Source organism: Papio anubis, chromosome 7 (genome assembly GCF_008728515.1).
Source record: "Papio anubis isolate 15944 chromosome 7, Panubis1.0, whole genome shotgun sequence".
In the NCBI taxonomy this organism is placed as follows: Eukaryota; Metazoa; Chordata; class Mammalia; order Primates; family Cercopithecidae; genus Papio; species Papio anubis.
This window is the reverse complement of record NC_044982.1, coordinates 1,757,341-1,776,736: the sequence shown is the minus strand read 5'-3', so window position 1 is coordinate 1,776,736 and position 19,396 is coordinate 1,757,341. Positions and strand designations below refer to the sequence as shown.

The window sequence follows — 19,396 nt, the reverse complement described above, 5'->3', positions numbered from 1 at the left end:
GCAAGCTCGGCCTCCCGGGTTCACGCCATTCTCCTGCCTCAGCCTCCCGAGTAGCTGGGACTACAGGCGCCCGCCACCTCGCCCGGCTAGTTTTTTGTATTTTTTAGTAGAGACGGGGTTTCACCGGGTTCGCCAGGATGGTCTTGATCTCCTGACCTTGTGATCCGCCCGTCTCGGCCTCCCAAAGTGCTGGGATTACAGGCTTGAGCCACCGCGCCCGGCCAATTTTTGTATTTTTAATAGGGACGGGGTTTCACCATGTTAGCCAGGCTGGTCTCGAACGCCTGACCTCATGATCCGCCTGCCTCAGCCTCCCAAAGTGCTGGGATTACAGGCGGGAGCCACCGCACCAGTGTGTTTAGTTTTAAAAAAACATATTTAGGCCAGGTGCGGTGGCTCAGAATTCGGAGTAAGTTTAGAAAAACAACTGCCCTTCCAGTATCCTTTCAAAGACAGGGAATCCTACAGAAAGGCCAGGCTGGTGGGGTTAGACCCTGACTTTTGAGCACTGTGGCTGTCAGCCGCTCTCACTAGCACAAGAAGTTCAGCAGGCTCTACTCACATGGCAGGGGCCCGGGGGCATAGGTTGGGTTATGAGATTACTGTGACTCCAGGGATTCAAGCAACTTTTCTAGACAGTGCCAAGAACAGCCCTCAGTGACCTGAGCGACAGGAAAGCCATGCAACTGCATGGCCCTGCCCCAGGCCACGGGCACTTGCTTCCTCAGGCCTGAGTCCCTCAGCAGCACAGCCACCTTGGGATAGGGTGGGACACACAGGCAGAAGTCAGCCTTTGAGTGTTCCCAGATGCTCTCCTTTCATAACATAGCAAGAGAGACAAAAAGAGAGCCTCGAGGCAGGGGTAAGCTCCTGGGGAGAGGGGGCTGAGGGCTTTCTCCACTGGGCCCTGGTATCTGCACTGGGCCGTCAAAGTCAAGTCATTTAAATAGAAATTTGAGAGCTGCAAAATAGGTTTTCAAACCTCTGTTTTGTAGTAGGTGCTAAATCTTCCACCAGAACATTAATTGTCATCGTTTTCCTCCCTCTCGGGATGGAATCCCGGCAGGCGTTTCACAGGGTAAAAAGACACCAACGCAGAGGGGAAATACTTCTCCCCCAGCACCAACTCACTCACTTCCACGTGGACCAGAGCCAAGAGGCTCTGGCGACTGAGCGGTGGGTTAGTGCAGACAGCCAGGCCAATCTTTCGGGTCTCCACTCCCTTCTTTTCAGTAGCAGATGTTTGGAGGGTCTGAGTGCTTATGGTAAGGGGTTCTCTCCACTTTGTATCAATAACACAGCCCCAGTGTAGACGGGGTCAGAGTGGTCTCTGTTGAATACATGGGTAAAAGACAAATTAGTGATAATTGTAGTGAATTATTATCGTTTTATGATAAGATTTATTCAGAATGGCATCCATTAGGAAGAAAAGTTGGACTTTGTGGTACAGAAGCAGGGCTCAGTCATTCTTTTTTTTTTTTTTTTTTAGTCGGAGTCTCGCTCTGTCACCCAGGCTGGAGTGCAGTGGCCGGATCTCAGCTCACTGCAAGTTCCGCCTCCCGGGTTTACGCCATTTTCCTGCCTCAGCCTCCTGAGTAGCTGGGACTATAGGCGCCCGCCACCTCGCCTGGCTAGTTTTTTATATTTTTTTAGTAGAGACGGGGTTTCACCGTGTTAGCCAGGATGGTCTCGATCTCCTGACCTCATGATCCGCCCATCTCGACCTCCCAAAGTGCTGGATTACAGGCTTGAGCCACCGCGCCCGGCCTAGCTCAGTCATTCTTGACACAGTTTCTAGCTCCTCACCTCCTCCCAGTTGCCCAGGGTGGTCCACCCAGATCTCTGCTTTATACACCTGCTTGCTGGTGACCAGCTCCCTATAGGACACCTGGATACAACCTACTGGACTCGGCCCCTGACCCCCACACCCCTCACGGACTGTGCAGACATGCCACAGTGACCACCACCCAGTCACAGCAAGATACCATGAAGCTGACGCCTGCCGGCTCGAAACCACACTCCACAGGAAATGCACTTGGGTAACACCCTGGACCCCAATACAGATTTGGTGCACAGGCTGCTGGCTCGCTCACCATCCTCTGGCTGGGCCTGCCTGTTCCCCAAGGCTCCCCCTTCCCGCTGGCCTGTGAGGAACGCTGCCTCCTCTCTCCAGCCCTGTGAGTCACACACCTGCTCTGTGGTTTCATGTGTTCTGCTGCCCTGCCTCCTCCAGCTCTCACCTGACCCTCGCACCCAAACCTCACTCTCCTCCTGGTCAGGGATCTCCCAGAGAGGCCATCATGATAGCAATGAACTGATCACGGCTCAGGCAAAAGCCACAGGCTGCCTGCCAAGGCCTAGAAGCAAGCTGCTGGTGAGAGGAATGCCAGCACGGCTGGATACGCAGGCCTGAGGCCATCAGCCAGGGTCAGGAGGCATCCCACGAGGGCACACTAACCCCACGCCCACCGGCCCCAGAGCCCCGTCAGGGCAGGGCCAAAGTTTACAGCCACTCTCCAGAAGAAACCTCAAGACCGATTAGAGGAAAATTATGACAATGATTTTGTTTAATGAATTTTCCTTTTTCCTAGCACTTTGGACAGCTACCAGTTTCTTTACAAGTTAAGTATCCATCTGACTTGCAGGGCAGGTGAGCCGCAAAATTGGGGCTTAACCCTGGAGGGTTCATGGCTTCGCCCAGGAAGGCATTCAACGGCGAGCGGGTGGTGTTAGCCAGGCAAGTTTGTTGAAGCAGCAGAGTCCTGCCCAGCAGCCTCTGAGGAACCGGCATACGGCCCGGGGGACAGCCCCGCTCCACAACCTGCCCGAGGTTCTGTATCTGTCCACGATGGTGATGCGACCCTAGGGTAGTTTGAAGTCTGAACACAGGAAAATCTTTAGAAATCCCCACGATCTATGAGATTGAAAAGAATCCTCCTCTCTGAGAATTTCATCTATTTCTGGGATAAACCAAACGTGTGTTTAGTCACACGTGACTCCAACTGAGCAACTTTCAAGTCATTTCCCTAAAGCAGAAGGAATTCTCCATTATGCCGGCGAAGTGGCAAGGAAGAGCCGAGAATGCTGGATCCCGCCCCCCACCGCGGGGAACCCCGCGGCAGGAGAAGGAGAAAGGACATCTGACCTGGAGGCTGGTGGGGCTTCGGCCACCCGTGGCCAGGGAGGAGTGCGCTGCCTCCGAGGGGGTGCGGGCAGCTGCGACGCGGGTGTCACGCGGGATGGGTTTGCAGGGTTCCAGGCGTCAGCTCCTCACACGGGAGGCGGCGCCGACCGAGCCGCGAGGAGAACGTAGTCCAAGGTGAAGCCCACGCCACAGGACGCGTCGGTTCTGCACCCGCCGGGCAGGGGAGAGCCGCCTCTGGTGAGCAGAACCCCGGAGAAGGGACGACGCGGGTGCACCGCGCGGCCTGGGGACCCCAAGTCAGACGACCCCGCGGTGCAAGAACATTTTCCACACACCCCCGCCCGGGGGCGCTCGGCAGCCGCACGCGGCCCTCGGAGCGCAGCCCCCACACGCCTTTACTTCCGGAAGGCGGGGACCGCCACAGCGAGGAGCTAGACCAGCCGAGGCAACAGAGCGAAACCCCGTTCCTACCCAAAACCAAAAAGCGGAGCGCGGAGGCGCGCGCCTGCGGTCCCAGCTACCCGGGAGGCAGAGAAGGGAGGATCGCCTGAGCCCGGAAGGCGGAGGCTGCAGTGAGCCGAGACTACCACAGCACTCCAGTCTGGGTGACAGAGCGAGACCCTGTCTCTAAAAGGAAAAAAGAGCTAGGAAAAAGCGGGCTGCCCCTTAACTTCGGAGAAGTAAATGAGGAACTATAACCAGTGTCTACTGTTTAGGCATCAAACAAAAGCTGACAGGAATCCCGCCACCGACCCGGCCGTCCCCTGGCCAATCCCGCGCCGTTCCTCAAACTAGACCCGCCCCGACGTCGCCCTGGCGTATCCCACGCCGATCCTCAAACGAGGCCCGCCCCCGATGCACAAGCTCCGCCCCTTAAACGCACCGCCCTTGCTGCACCCTCCTGACCCTCGGCTTCTCCCGCTGGCTCTTCCCGCGCAGCCGAATGCCGCCCCTGACCTGGTTCCCAGCCTACCTCGCTTCGCACTGCATAGGAACCCCGCCCCTAGACTGTCCTCCTGCCTATCCTGAGCCGCGTGCGCACAAATCCCTCCCACAGACCCGCCCACCCTGATCCTCAACCTGGCCCCTGGCCTTTCCCGCGCGGTCGAATCCAGTACACTGGCGTATGAGTCCCACCCCCGATCTCGTCCTCCGCCTATCCCGCGCCGCTCCGCGCAGGAGCCCCGCCCCCCACTTCACCCGCAGCCTATCACGCGCCGCGTCGCTTCCTCTGCCTCAAACCCGCTCACGCCCACGGATGGGCGCGCGGCTGTGACGTCACTGCGTCGTTGGTAAGGGGCTGGCGGCCGGGGAGCTGCGTAGCTCCCGGCCCCGAGGCAATGCCCAAGCGGGGCTGCCCTTTCGCGGACGCGGCCCCGCTGCAGCTCAAGGTCCGCGTGGGCCAGAGGGAGGTGAGCCGCGGCGTGTGTGCCGAGCGCTACTCGCAGGAGGTCTTCGGTGAGTGCCGGAAGGGCTGCCGAGGGTCCACTGCGTCGGGGCCTGGAACGGGCCGGGCCTCAGTGTCTCCTCTGAGGCCTGAGCGGGGGGCTCGAGGGCCCTGCTTTCTGGCCGCGGTTACACAAGCTGGCCACGCCCAGGGCTGGAGTCAGTGAGGGGGATGTGAGGACCCCAGCGTCCACCCACCTTGTCCAACAACCTGAAAGAAGAGGGTCGCTGCCGTTAGTCCCCGCGCCCTCTTCCACGATCCCGGTTAGTCGCCGCCCCTCAGTGAGCGGCAGCTGCCTGGTGCTTCTTCAGGACTGTCCCGTGCAGGATGCCCTGGGAGAGGGCGGGGAGCGGGGCGTCCTGCATGCAGTTAACCCGAAGAGTGCCCCTCCTGACCCAAGAGGTATTCATGGAGCGCGCCGCCCCTGCCAGGCACTGCGGCTGTCCTGGGAGACCAAAGGCGGGCAAGACAGATGTGTCCCGTCTCCCAGGAGCTCCCCAACCTAGTTGGGGAGACCAGCAGGAGAAGGAATCGCCACAGGTGATCCGGGCAGGCACAGGTTTGTGCAGTCGCACCTGCAGGGATGGCATGGAAGGCTTCTCGGAAGAACAGAGTCTGAGCCGAATCCTGTGGGGAGAGTGCGAGTTAGCCAGGCAGAGGCAGGGAAGGAAGAGGCCGAGGCAGAAGCCAGGCAGCAGGAGAGCGAAGTAGGACTCCGTGTGGCTGGAATGTCCAGTTCTGGGTGGGATGTGAGGGCAGTGAGCTCCCAGGCCTTCTCTGGCTTTCTCCCTTGGATTTCAGGCGTGTTGGTCTTATCGATCATCACTCTGACTGGTATGATTAATACCCTGGGGCAGGTACAAAGTGGAGCTTACCTTGCCTAGTGGTTGGGGCACAAGGTCTGCACCTGTAGAGCAGTTAGAGGATGACCCGGGGGGTGTGATTTGTCTGGTGCCGCTTGTGCCTTGGGGATGAAGGAAAGACGCTCCCTCCCGAGGTTCCTGTGTGCCGTGTCTCCAGTGTGCTAGGGCTGTGCAAGCGAGTGCTATCCCGGGCCATGCGGAGTTAAGAGGAATGATGCCATGGGAACTGTGGCTGGACTGCAGGCGTCTGCCCTCTCAGGACAGTTGAAAAATTCAAACACTGTGCAGGCAAGAAAGGAAGATGGAAACGGGGCCTGGCTCAGTCTGGCTCTTTACTCTTTACAAAGTAGGTAAATGCAGGACATCTACTTTGAACTGTGTGACAGTTTCCAAATTCCAGGCCACAGCTGTCACCCTGATCTCTTAACCTCGAATTGTCCACAAGGCCTTAAGGACAAGGATTAGCCTCACCACATGTCTGTCCCATTCCTTTCCCATTATAGATGGGGGAAGGTATGGGGGGGCAGGAGGAAGAGGTGCAGGGTGTTGTGGGCTGGCATCAGCTACTCCATTTGAGTTACCCACTATTATTCCTGCCCATTTCATGTAAAGCCACATAGAGTTTCTGGGATCTCTGCCTTTACTGTGTTATAATGAGGTGGGAAAAAAAAAAGCAAAAACAAAGCATTTCTGGGTCTGGTCCTGGGCATCTGATTTTTTGAACCTCCCCCAGTGACTGAACTGTGGCCTGATGGAAAATCATTGCTCCCAGGGATGGGTGGGTATTCTAGAACGAAATCTGGAAGGTTCTGGGATGCTTGTCTTGCCAGCAACTCTGTAGCAGGTGAAGGGGGTGTGCGCTGGCCAGAGGCTGCAGGCCCAGCTCCAAGCTTCTGGCTGTTTCCTTGGCAGTGACAAGCTTTGTGAATTAGTGCTCCACAGTGCAGAGCTCCCTCTATGCATTCCACAGAGCCTGCTTTCCAGGTGAGGAGTGCTGGGGAAGCAGAAAAGGGAGAAAGGGGAACAAGCTCAGTGAGGCAAGGCCGGCCGTGAGTTGCCGAAAGTGAGCAGAGTGATAGGAGAGGGAACCCTTGCATCAGGCACAGGTGGGGCTGCAGGGCCTGAGCCTTCCTGGAGGAGATGACAACTAAGCCAGGTAAGGAAGGGAGGCACGAGCATTCTCAGAGGCAGAGCAGGACCCAGCTCGCCAGGGCACAACACAGGCTGGGGTCACTGGGTGACAGAGGGCACACAGGAGGACGATGGGGTTCATGTGAGGCTGGAAAGACTAAGAGGCCATGCAGGGGCTTCGTTGGTACACAGTGAAGGATGTGAGAATGATTTGTCTTCCCCCAGAGAAGACCAAGCGACTCCTCTTCCTCGGGGCCCAGGCCTACCTGGACCATGTGTGGGATGAAGGCTGTGCCGTCGTTCACCTGCCAGAGTCCCCAAAGCCTGGCCCTACAGGGGCGCCGAGGGCTGCACGTGGGCAGATGCTGATTGGACCAGACGGCCGCCTGATCAGGAGCCTTGGGCAGGCCTCCGAAGCTGGTGAGTGGCACCAGCAGCCCTTCGTGGCTGTGGCACTGAGAGCAGGTGGTGGCACAGGCACTTTTCTTCATTTGCAAGCTCAGGCTTTTCCTCCCTGGGGAAGCAGGAGTCTGACTTAGAGCTTGGCCTTCTGGCTCAGAAGGCTCCTGTTATCAGGAGGTCTCACATTCAAGACTGGAAGTGATAAAACAGTTTCTAACTACTGGGCCAGAAAAGCAGCAGAGACTCCCTGGGTATCCCATCTGCTTTCCGCGTGCAGCCCCCTGGAATGGTCCCACATGGCTGGAAACACGGCGCTCCCATCCCTGTGCAGTGTGGAGTGTGGGTCTCAGAGCATCACCTGTGTTGCTGGTTAGAAATGCAGTCCCTGACCCTACCTCAAGGCTGGTTGGTGTGTCTGGGAGGAGCTCAGGCACCTCTTGGTTAACCAGTAAGGCAGTGGGCCACACTTTGAGACCCAGATGGGACACATGGAGTTCTGACAAGCAGCAGGGGAAGAGTGATCCTTCCAGCAGGTAGCAGAGGGACCTGGTGAGGGAAGGAGCACTGAACTTGGAGTCACCTGCAGGCATGTCTCACATTGGATCTCGCTAGTGAAACGGGGTCCTGTGCACTGTGCCAGGCTTCTGGGTTGTCAGAAGGACCCAGTGTGGGTGAGGATGGGGTAAGCAGGTCAGAGCCCTCTGCCCTCAGGTGTGCATGGAGGCAGGTAGCCCAGCAGTCCCGGAAACTCCCGTCTCCTTGCAGGCTGATAGCATGGCGTTTCTTCCTCACAGACCCATCCGGGATAGTGTCCATCGCCTGCTCCTCATGTGTGCGAGCCGTAGATGGGAAGGCCGTCTGCAGCCAGTGTGAGCGAGCCCTGTGCGGGCGGTGTGTGCGCACCTGCTGGGGCTGTGGCTCTGTGGCCTGTACCCTGTGTGGCCTCGTGGAGTAAGTACTTCAGTCCCTGGAGCTGCTGAGGTCCCATAACCCCAGCAAGCTGTGACGGGGGACGGGTGGGTCACCCATGTTGGGAAGGGCCCAGAGCTCCCACATGTGTGGCACCTGATGCAGTGCCATCTGGCATTGCCTAACGGGACATGGTGGCAATAGATGCTTGGCCCAACTTTAGTGGTAGTAATCCTCTCTAAGGGAAAGCTGAACCTCACAGATGACCTGCTGTGTATCCAGCTCCGGTCTGTCTTCAGCCGCTTCCTGTTCTGGTCTTTGAGCGCCCCCACCTCCTCCTCCTCTGGCCTTTGAGCAACCCCCTCCCGGTCCTCCTCACTGTCTGAGAAGCCCCTGGTTGGTGACACAGGTGCACACTGCAGCTTCGCCACAGTCATGCGTGCTGTTTGGTTGTAGACCCTCTCAGGCAGGAAGTGGAATGTTTGCGTAGTCTCCCATTTGTGGGTGGGTTTGCTGCAGCTGGCTGGATCCCGTCCTTACTCCTAAGGTGGGGAGGGGCGTTCTCACCACAGGGGCTACTCAGCTGGTGGGTGGGAGTGGACAGTGTGGAATCTGTTTGCCCTGCCCCTTGAGAAAGATGACTTCATCTGGACACATGTGGAACTGGCTCTGTAGACCCAAAGCAAGCTTAGTCCAAACAGTGTCTGAAATTGTCCATCTAAAATAGAAACCACATGTTACATCTCGAGTCCTTTGTCTCGAGCCTTTCTTCAGTCAGGGCAGAGGCCTGACTCATTGGAGATGGCGAGCCCTGGGCAGAGGGTGGGCAGCACCAGGGAGAAGCGCTGCGTGCCTGTGGTCGGCTCCCATGGCTTCACCATGGGCAGGAGTGGGGTAACGCACCTCATCCAGGTTAGGAATCATCTGCAGGGCATCCTGCCCATCCTCTGCAGGGCTTTCCAGCTGGCTGCTGGTGGCCGGGAAGGGGCTGTCTTCCCGGCTCACCCACAGTACTATTGGCAAACTCTGCAACACCGGGTGGCAAGCAGTTCTGGCTGCCTTGTTGACTCCATGGTCCTATCGTGTTTGGGGTAGCCATTGCCGGTCTTGTTTCCTCGCAATGTCTCTCTTCATCACTTTCTCCCTGTGTTTTGCTGGTTTCTCTCACCTTTACCCTTAGAGCTTTTTTTTTTTTTTTCTGAGACAGAGTCTCGCTCTGTCATCTAGGCTGGAGTGCAGTGGCGTGATCTTGATTCACTGCAACCTCTGCCTCCTGTGTTCAAGCAATTTTCCTGTCTCAGCCTCCCAAGTAGCTAGGATTACAGGTGTGCACCAGCACGCCCGGCTAATTTTTGTATTCTTAGTAGAGATGGGGTTTCACCATGTTGGCCAGGCTGGTCTCAAACTCCTGACGTCAGGTGATCCTCCGGCCTCGGCCTCCCAAGGTGCTGAGGTTACAGGCGTGAGCCACCATGCCCGGCCCTAGCCTTAGTCTTGATACATCAGAAGAAAGCACTGTTTGATGTGCTTCAGTGTAGACCACTGTGGTTCGGTGAATTCTGGCAGGTCATCTGGAGGTTTCTTTGGAGAGCTTCTATCCTACTGGAAACCCAGGTTGGGCTCCATGTAAATTGGTTGGCAGTGGGAATCAGCTAGGGCTGCTGTACCTGAGTTCGCAGACCAGGTGGCTTAGACAGCAGGGAGGTACTGCCACACGGCTTTGGAGACCGGAAGTCTGAGAGGAAGGTGCTGGCAGGGCTGGTTCCTTCTGGGGCTGTGATGGGAAACCTGTCCTGAACTCTCTGGCATCTACTGTTTTTTTTTTTTTTTTTTTTTTGAGACGGAGTCTCGCTCTGCCGCCCAGGCTGGAGTGCAATGGCCGGATCTCAGCTCACTGCAAGCTCCGCCTCCCGGGTTCACGCCATTCTCCTGCCTCAGCCTCCCAAGTAGCTGGGACTACAGGCACCCGCCACCATGCCCGGCTAGTTTTTTGTATTTTTTAGTAGAGACGGGGTTTCACCATGTTAGCCAGGATGGTCTCGATCTCCTGACCTCGTGATCCACCCGTCTTGGCCTCCCAAAGTGCTGGGATTACAGGCTTGAGCCACCGCGCCCGGCCACATCTACTGTTATCTTTGGTGTTCCCTGTAGACAGCCGCCCGCTCCCTGTAGCTTCATGTCTTCTCTGTGTCCTTCTCTTCACGTGGTAGTCTTTTTAGGATGCTGGTCGTGTTGCCTTAGGGCCCCTACATCAGTGCCATCATCTAGACTGATTCTGCCGGCAGTCATCCTGTCTCCAGATAAGGTCATGTCCTGAACTGTTCTGGGTTAGGACTTTGACGTTTGAATGGTGGGGACTGGTGGACACAATTCAGCCCCTGACAGCAGCTTTTCTCTCCCCTCCCTGACGCTGTCGCAGCTGCAGTGACATGTACGAGAAAGTGCTGTGCACCAGCTGCGCCATGTTCGAGACCTGAGGCTGGCTCAAGCCGGCTGCCTTCACGGAGAGCCACGCCGTGCATGGCAGCCTTCCCTGGACGAGCGCTCGGTGTTCATACTGAACTGTGGGGTTAGTGGGAAGGCCTTTTACATGTTCTATTTTGTATCCTAATGACAGAATGAATAAACCTCTTTATATTTGCACAAGAGGACTCTTGTCTGTCAGCACTTCTGAGGGTGGAGTTTGTGACCCTCCACCTGGGATGGCCAAAGGAACAGTCAGTGGGCGGGGCCTGCTGCACCTGTTGTCTACCCACCAGCTCCGAGAGACCCCACTGTGCATTGTGTGAGGCCCCTCACTCGCCTCCTGCTACAGATGGGAAATCTCAGCCCAGAGCACGCTCCTCCCCAGCTTGCCCAGCTGGTAATGGGGAGAAAGGACCCAGGTCTGGCTCCAGGGTACACAACCAGTGTACTAGACCCTCGTGGAGAGAGGTGATACTCGCACACCATCCCCAGATGCCACTGTCATGTACACCTGATCCATCACATCTTGGTGTCTAGTTTACTTTTTTGGTGCCTGTGTGGTCAGACCCTGTGTGATTGATAGGCCCCTGCCCTCTGGGAGCTTTGCTCTAGCAGGGAGATGGCCGTAGCAGTGCTCCCCCTGCAGTCAGTGTAGCTTGTGTGGGGCCTTGAAGGAAGAGGAGTTGACAGGAGAGGAGGCGGGGTGCCCTGGAGGACAGAAGAGGGCTTGAGTGCTGGTCCCCACACAGGTCCACTGAGGCAGGTCCCAGCCCCTCCAGGGATGAATGAGCAGTGGAGCCACAGCCCCTCGGAGAAGCTCTGGACTAGAGTAAAGGTTGGTTGGGGCAAAGGGTGGGTGGGAGCGTGTGCTGGGGATAGTTAAGAAGAGCCTTCGCTGTTCCTGGGAAGCTGTTGGAGGAGCAGATGATGCTGATTCTTAGAGAAAAGTCAGTGGTGCCCAGGTGGTGGGTTGGAGCCAGGCCCAGAGTGGGATTTGCTGCCCTGGGGCCAAGGATATACCACTCCCATGTCACGGGTAGAGGGGACCCTCAGAGAGGTGGTCAGCATGGTAAAATTCCAGGGGGCAACTTAGAAGGGTATTGCAGAGGACTGGCTGGGGGCTTCCTGCACTGAGGACGACGGCCTTGACCGTCTGCCGCGAGCACCAGCAGCAAGTGGCCACAGTCAGCCATGTGCTGACTCCTTCCAGGTGTCCACAACAGACTGCCACCCAAGCCCTCATTTCTGTTACTCCTGTCGCTGCCCCCTTGGGCCTGTCGGCTTTTCCCTTCATATCCTCTGGCTGCATCCCTGCCCCACAGGACCACACTGCTCCAGCCAGCCTGCCTCCCTCCCCTGTGGGGTCATTACATAGCGCCCTCCAGGCTCCCTGCTTCTGCCCTGCACGTGGCAGTCTGTCCTTATACAGCAGCCAGGTCTGTCACTCCCCTGTCCCAACACTCCAATGGCTAAACATGTCTTTAAAAATAAAAGCCTGTGGCCCCACAGCCTCTGGCTTCACCCCTTCTCCCCCGTCCCAAGGCTTGCTCTGCCCCAGCCCGGCCTTCCTGCTGTTCTGAGAATGCTCAGCATGTTTCTCCTGCACCCCCTTTACTCCCTCTGGCTGGGGAGCTCTTCCTCTGGAACGCCATAGGGCTCCCCCGGATTCAGCTCAGAGAAGCATCCTAGTGCCCTAATGTGTAGGACAACCCCTCCATCACTCTCCGTCCCTACCTAACTTTACTACTGGATGTAATGCATATTTAAGCAAATATGCAAATGTACTTATTCTCTCTACTAACTGAGGTGTCGCTTCCATGAGGGATGGGACTTTGCCTAGAGCAGTACCTGGCATATATGTTTGTAAATATTTCTTGGTCTTCCAGCTGTGGTGGAGCAATAAAACTGGCCTATAGACGACCAGATGTAGATACAGATACAGATCTGTAGACAGCAGACAGCAGCCAGTGCAGGATAGCAGTGCCTGAGAGAGGGAACAAACGCCAGGAGCCCAGGGCAGCTGGAACACTGGAGTAGAAATTGCCTCAGTGTTGTTCCCCACAAGGCTCCTGCTGAGGACTGATGGCTCCTGTGTGTTGGGAAACTGCCTGAGGCTGGGGAAAGAGCCATTGGAAGAAAGCAGGAAGCAAGTCACATTCCCAGCACTAAGTGTGGAGAAACATCATTCATGGAGAACAGGGTAGAGGACTCAAAAGGATATTGATGCCATATTCAGGCTAGATTAGCCCTAGACTAGAGACTGCTCTGTGCCTTCCTAACAACTTTAAGTCAAGCCTCAAAAAGACCAAACGGTTGCAAGTACTTTAATAGAATCCACAACAAAACTCAAAAGTAAGGGGGAAACATTTTGTTTTTTTTAAGAACAAACATGAGGCCGGGTGTCAATAACTCATGCCTGTAATCCAAGCACTGTGGGAGGCTGAGGCTGGTGGATCACTTGAGGCTAGGAGTTTGAGAACAGCCTGGCCAACATGGCAAAACCCCATCTCTAAAAATACAAAAATAAGCCAGGCATGGTGGCATGTGCCTGTAATCCCAGCTACTCGGGAGGCTGAGGCAGGAGGATCACTTGAACCCAGGAGGTGGAGGTTACAGTAAGCCAAGATCTCACCACTGCACTCTAGCCTGGGCAACAGAGCGAGACTCCATCTCAAAAAAAAGAAAAAAAAAAAACAAACCTGCAAAGAAGCAGGAACTACACCACACAATGAGAAGAAAAGTTAGTCTGTAGAAACAGACCCAGAAATGGCACCGGGTGGTAGAATAATTCTGTCTACTAAGTAGACAAGGACATCAGAATGGCCATTATTAAGAAGGATAGAGGAAAACAGGAGCATGTTAAGAAAAGGAATGAAAGACATAAAAATGGCCCAAACAATTTCCAGAGACAAAAATACAACGTCTGAGATGGAAAATACACTGATGAGATTAAAACCAAAATAGACATTGCAGAACAAAAGATTAGTGGACTTGAAGCCATAGCAATATAAACGATCCAAAAGGGAACAGAAAAAACATGGGGAAAATGGCAGAGCCCCTCTGAGTTGTGGGACAGGTTCAGGCAGCCTACTGTGCCTGTAACTGGAGACCCTGGACGAGGGGCATAGCAGGGTGGAGACAACTTTTGGAAAAAATAACGGTAGGCTGGGCATGTAATCTTAGTCAGCACTGTGGGAGGCTGATGCTGGCGGATCACCTGAGGTCAGGAGTTGGAGACCAGCCTGGCCAACATGGTGAAATGCCGTCTCTACTAAAAATACAAAAATTAGCCAGGTGTGGTGGCAGTTGCCTATAATCCCAGCTACTTGGGAGGCTAAGACAGGAGAATCACTTGAACCTGGGAGGCAGAGGTTGCAGTGAGCTGAGATCGCGCCACTGCACTCCAGCCTGGTCGATAAGAGCGAAACTCCATCTCTAGATAAATATAATTAAAATAATGACTGTAAAATTTTCTAATTTGGTGGAAACATAAAGCCACAGATCCAGGAAGCTCAATAAACCCCAATAGAAACATGGAGAAAATTACATGAAGCACATCATGAAATTCCTCCAAACCAGTGAAAAATAAAAATCTTAAAAACAGCCAGAGAAAAAAGGCACTTTGTGTTTACAGGAACAAAGAATGGCAGCGAGACTTCTCACTAGAAACTGCAAGCAGACAGTGAACAACACCTGTGGGTTGGGCAAATAACTTGAGTAAACTTATTTATTTATTTATTTACTTACTTATTTACTTATTGAGACAGAGTCTCCCTCTTGTTGCCCAGGCTGGAGTGCGGTGGCGCGATCTTGCCTCACCACAACTTCCACCTCCCGGGTTCAAGCAATTCTTCTGCCTCACCCTCCCGAATAGCTGGGATTTCAGGCATGCGCCACCACACCTAGCTAATTTTGTATTTTTAGTGGAGACGGGGTTTCTCTGTGTTGGTCAGGCTGGTATCAAACTCCCGACCTCAGGTGATCTGCCTGCCTCAGCCTCCCAAAGTGCTGAGATTACAGGCATGAGCCACCGTGCCTGGCTTGAATAAACAGTTATCCAAATTTAGTTTTGTAAGAAAAGAATGTCAACCTGGAATTCTATACCCAGTGAAAATATCTTTCAAAAGTGAAGGTGAAATAAAGACTTTTCAGACATACAAAGCTGAAAGAATTACAAAAATTATCAAAAGAGGCTTTTCTGGCAGAAGGAAAATGACACCAGATGGAAAGTGCATATACACAAAGATATGACAAGCACCTGAAATGGTCACTGTGTGGGAGGACACAAAAGGCAGGGTTTTTTCTGATTTTTAAAAGTGCCTGTAGTCCCAGTTACTCAGGAGATTAAGCTGGGAGAATCTCTTGATAGGGGTTCAAGGCCAGCCTGGGCAACATGGCAAGACCCTGTCTTTAAATATGTATATATATAATCTATTTAAAAGACAATTGCCTAGGCCAGCTGCAGTGACTCACACTTGTAATCCCAACACTTTGGGAGACTGAGGCAGGCGAATCTCCTAAGGTCAGGAGTTCAAGACCAGCCTGGCCAATATGGCAAAAACCCCATCTCTACTAAAAATACAAAAATTAACCAGGCGTGGTGGCGCACACCTATAATCCCAGCTACTGAGGAGGCTGAGGCAGGAGAATCACTTGAACCCAGGAGGCGGAGGTTGCAGTGAGCCGAGATCTCGCCATTGCACTCTAGCCTGGGCAACAGAGCAAGACTGTGTCAATTTTAAAAAAGGCCAGGCATGATGGCTCATGCCTGTAATCCCAACACTTTGGGAGGCTGATGCTGGCAGCTCACCTGAGGTCAGGAGTTTGAGACCAGCCTGACCAACATGGAAAACCCTGTCTCTACTAAAAATATATTAAAAAAAAAAAATTAGCTGGGCGTGGTGGTGGGCGCCTGTAATCCCAGCGACTCAGGAGGCTGAGGCAGGAGAATCGCTTGAACCTAGGAGGCAGAGGTTGCAGTGAGCCTAGATCACGCCATTGCACTCCTGCCTGGGTGACAGAACGAGACTGTCTCAAAAAAAAAAAATTAAAATTGTCTCTACAGATGCTCCTCAGCTTACAATGGGTTACATCCAGATAAACCCATCACAAGTTGGAAATATTGTTAAGGAACATACTGAATGTGTATCGCTTTTGTAACATCATAAAGTTGAAAAATTGTAAGTTGAACCATTGTAAGTCAGGGACCATCTGTACATAGAGAACTCCTAACACGGAACAATTTTAAAAAATTCAAAAATGGGCAAAGGACTTGAGTAAACATTTGTCCAAAGAATATGTAAAAAGAGCACGCACATGAAAAGATGCTCAGCGTCACTGATTATGAGGGAAATGCAAATCAAAACCACAATGAGATACCACCTCACACCCATCAGGATAGCTATTATTTGAAAACAAAACAAGTGTTGGGGAGGATATGGAGAAATTGGAACATTTGTGCACTGCTGGTGGGAATGTGAAATGGTGCAGCCAGTGCAGAAAACAGCAGGCAGTTCCTCAAAACACTAAACATAAGCCTGGCACAGTGGCTAATGCCTGCAATCCTAGTGGTTTGGAAGGCTGAGACGGGAGGATCACTTGAGCCCAGGAGTTCGAGACCAGCCTGGGCAACATAGTGAGACTCTGTCTCAAAAAAATAAAATAAAAGGAAAATAAAAACTAAACATAGAATTACTGTTTGATCCAGCAATTCCACTTCTGGGTATAGACACAAAAGAATTGACAGCAGGGATGTGAACAGGTATTTGTACACAAGTTTATAGCAGCATTATCCCCAATAGCTAAAAGATGGAAACAACCCAAATGTTCATTACGGGACAAATGGATAAACAAAATGTGGTCTATACATGCAGTAAAATAATATTCAGCCTTAAAAGAAATAAAATTCTGACATGCTACATCACAGACGAACCTTAAAGATACTATGGCTGAGTGAAATAAGCCAGACACAAAAAGACAAACACTGCATAATCTCACTTACATGAAATCCCCAGAGGGTTGGGGAGCTACATTCATTCGTTTATTCAAAATATATTTATTCTAAATGCAACGCAGTATCCTGGATTGTATGTGTATACTAGAATAGAAAAAGAACATCAGTGGGAAAACTGGTAAAATCCAAAAAATAAGCCAATAAAGGAGATAAAATGAGACAACCGACAATACTTATTTAATCCAAAAAAGACAATAAAGGGTGAACAAAGAACAAATGGGACGTATAGAAAAAGAGCAAGATAGTATATTTAAGCTCAACCATATCAATAGTTGCATTAAATGTAAATGGTCTAGACACCTTAATTAAAGGGCAACGATTGTTAGATTTCTTTTTTTAAATAACAACAAAAAAAACCTACATGCTGTCAGCCCCTTCTGTGGCTCTGTCCCAGACTTGCTAGAAGCAAAAGGATGAAATAATTATCTGTTGTATGATAAATTCAGCCTTTGAGCGGACATTCACTGGAAGTGACATCTTCTGGGAAGGCAGGCCTAGGCCTTATCCTGACATGCCGCAGTAGCGCTCTCAGCTCCTGAGACCTCATCTACAACACTGAGGCCCCCAGACCCAGGGACCTGCAGAGCCTTCAGTTACCCACACCTGCTGAAACATGGGAGGTCTAAGTGCTAAAGTCACTTTTATTATCTTCCTCCCTTCCGGGCCGGCCTTGTGCTGGAAAGAGCATGATGTGCGTATGTGAGAAACAAACTCACCCATCCACACCCAAAGAATGGACTCAGAGACCCGGAGAACAGCCAAAGTGAGACTTTCAATGATGGTCTTGCAAGATTGGGTGTCTAATGGGCTGGCACACCCAGCACAGTTTCAACAAGCAATTTATCCCCTGTGCGCAGGTCCCGCCCCCGGTTCCTCATAGGCTGAGTACTATGAGGTCACAACCTTCCTGGACGTCACCTATTGGTTGTTGGGTAGGGGCTTTAGGTGTTTTCTTTAGGGTTGTCTTGTTGCATTTTGTTGCAATGCATTGCAATTCTAGTTAACTCAGGGGCTCTTCAGATATTTGACTTATGACCTAAGTAGCTGGGCGGGCTGGTAAGAACAGACCAAGCGAGCTATTTTGGAGGCTAGTAAGCTTTCATTTTAGACTAAACTTTGGTTCAGGTGAGGGCAACTAAGGGGCGGGGGATGGGGGTGACAAACAGGCATTGGCTATCCAAGCAGGGGCCTAGTATATCCTGTTGCTGCTGTAGTTTGCGGACCTAAGCTGATTTAAGGCACTTTGTCTTGGAAATGGACACTTTATGCATTATTTCCTTCGGGGTACCTCCGACACAGGAAGGAGAGCTTCCTCTTGGTTGGCATATTCCTGTTATAACCTCTTCAGACAGCCCTCACTGTTCGGCAGGCCCTGGTGAGGCTTCAGGGTCCTGCCCATCTCCACCTGCTCTGGCCTTGCTGGCCAGGACTGGACTGCCCCTTGCAGGGGCACCTGCACCTCCTGGAGTTTCCTCTCTGAGATGTGCATCTCCGTGCACATCTCACCCCTCATTGACACCCTCCACCCCACCCCTGGGATGCTGCCTCCTGCTGTAGATGGTTCTGTCTGGGGCAGCTAGGAGGGTCAGGAAATTCTCAGAGGGTCTCCATTTCTGCGTTCATTTTGTTAGGTCCTCAGCCACTTGTAACGGGGACATAACACAGGGTCATGTCTGTACTAATGCCAATGACTTTGAAGCCTCTCTCTCTCCGGACTGTAGAACTATCCCTAAGGGGCCAGGTGTGGTGGCTCACACCTTGTAATCCCAGTGCTTTGGGAGGCCAAGGCAGGAGGATCACTTGAGGCCAGGAGTTCAAGACTGGCCTGAGCAACATAGCAAGACCCTATCTCTACCACAAAAAAGGTAAGAACTGGCCCTGAGGCAGGCCTACATTGTCAGAGGGGGCCCTGCTGGGAGAAGCAGCTCATGCGCCTCAGCCTGGCTGTCTGGGAGACGCTGCCTCTGCCTGACAATTTCCATCCCTTGGTTACTTTCAGTAATGCTTTGCTCAAAATTTGAGGATATTGGAAAGGCATTGCTGCATTTTTTGGTTTCTAAGAGTCACATTATTAATAGATCTGAAATCCAGATGCCTCTTACCCTCGGAGCATCATTTGCTGTGTCATGTTTTGTGTATTTCCTGAAAAGCAGTGTCAGTTTTGCAGCCTGTTAGAACTGAAGCAATAAGGGATCACCCAGAGGAGAGCTTTGGGCTGCTCCAGATGTGGCTGTTCTTGGCTCCCACAGACCCAGCAGAACATCCTCCCCAGCCTGTGCTCCCTGAGGGGCACCCCCTGCAGTGGAAGTGAGGGCAGCCACGCACCCCTGGGAATGCCTTAGAGAGGGGCCAACTGCCATCGCTAGGGGCCTGACTCTGCAACTGTCCACACCTACGGGGAGTCCATCTGACAGATGAGGAAGCTGAGGCTCCAGGGCCCCTGGCTCCCACCCCTTCTGCGGGTCACTCGACTGCCCGGAGCCTGGTGGCCAACCTGCTGTGTCAGTTGCTTGGCAGCGGACTCCTCTCCTGGCTCAGGGAGCGGTTCAGGCAGGCGTCCACCAGGTGGCAGCACCGGCACATTCTGCAGGCTGTTGGGGCTGCGCTCCATGTAGTGCTCTGCGGGTAACCTGGGCCCCAGCCTATCCCCTCCCTACCCCTGCAGCCCCCGTCCTGCTCTGTCCGGCTTCCAACAGGCCACTCTCAGGCCTCCCAGCCTTTCTTCCACCGCGGCCCAGGCCATGACCTTGGCCTCAGCTCTGGGCCCTGCCCTGTCTGTCCTTCCTGGTGGTCAGGGTCTGGTTTACTGCCCTACCCAGGGGAACAGCAGCTGGGGCTGGGGGGCAGATGGCCACGTGGTCCAATGGTCTTCAAGGCTGGGGTGAAGCTGGGTAGGGTCAAAGGAAGAAAAGGTGGATCCCAATAGGGCAGGGCCAGCCAGGGCCTCCCATCTCCCCTCAGGCCAGGCCTCTGGAGATGGGGGAGAACACCTTCCACAGGAGGCTGCCCCGGGGCACAGA

The 19,396-nt window shown here is 53.4% G+C and overlaps 1 protein-coding gene and 1 long non-coding RNA gene across 3 annotated transcripts; one reads left to right on the top strand and one right to left on the bottom strand.

Moving 5' to 3' along the window:
* Positions 1–2,538: 2,538 nt before the first annotated feature.
* Positions 2,539–4,219, bottom strand: LOC103886542. Its single transcript, XR_650262.1, has 2 exons — positions 4,119–4,219; positions 2,539–3,379 (listed from the first exon to the last, which is right to left on the bottom strand). It is a non-coding gene; the product is annotated as an uncharacterized LOC103886542 (long non-coding RNA).
* Positions 4,220–4,388: 169 nt separating this feature from the next.
* SIVA1 (SIVA1 apoptosis inducing factor) lies at positions 4,389–10,545 on the top strand. 2 transcript variants are annotated; one of them, XM_003902336.3, is made up of 4 exons: positions 4,389–4,603; positions 6,812–7,006; positions 7,783–7,939; positions 10,317–10,545. In XM_003902336.3, the coding sequence occupies exons 1-4, from the start codon at positions 4,486–4,488 to the stop codon at positions 10,372–10,374; spliced, it is 528 nt and encodes a 175-aa protein (XP_003902385.1). In that variant the 5' UTR covers positions 4,389–4,485; the 3' UTR covers positions 10,375–10,545. The 2 variants fall into 2 exon arrangements, with proteins under 2 accessions (XP_003902385.1, XP_009210638.1); XM_009212374.3 differs by lacking the exon at positions 6,812–7,006 and having other exon boundaries at positions 4,405–4,603.
* The last annotated feature ends 8,851 nt before the right edge of the window (positions 10,546–19,396 follow it).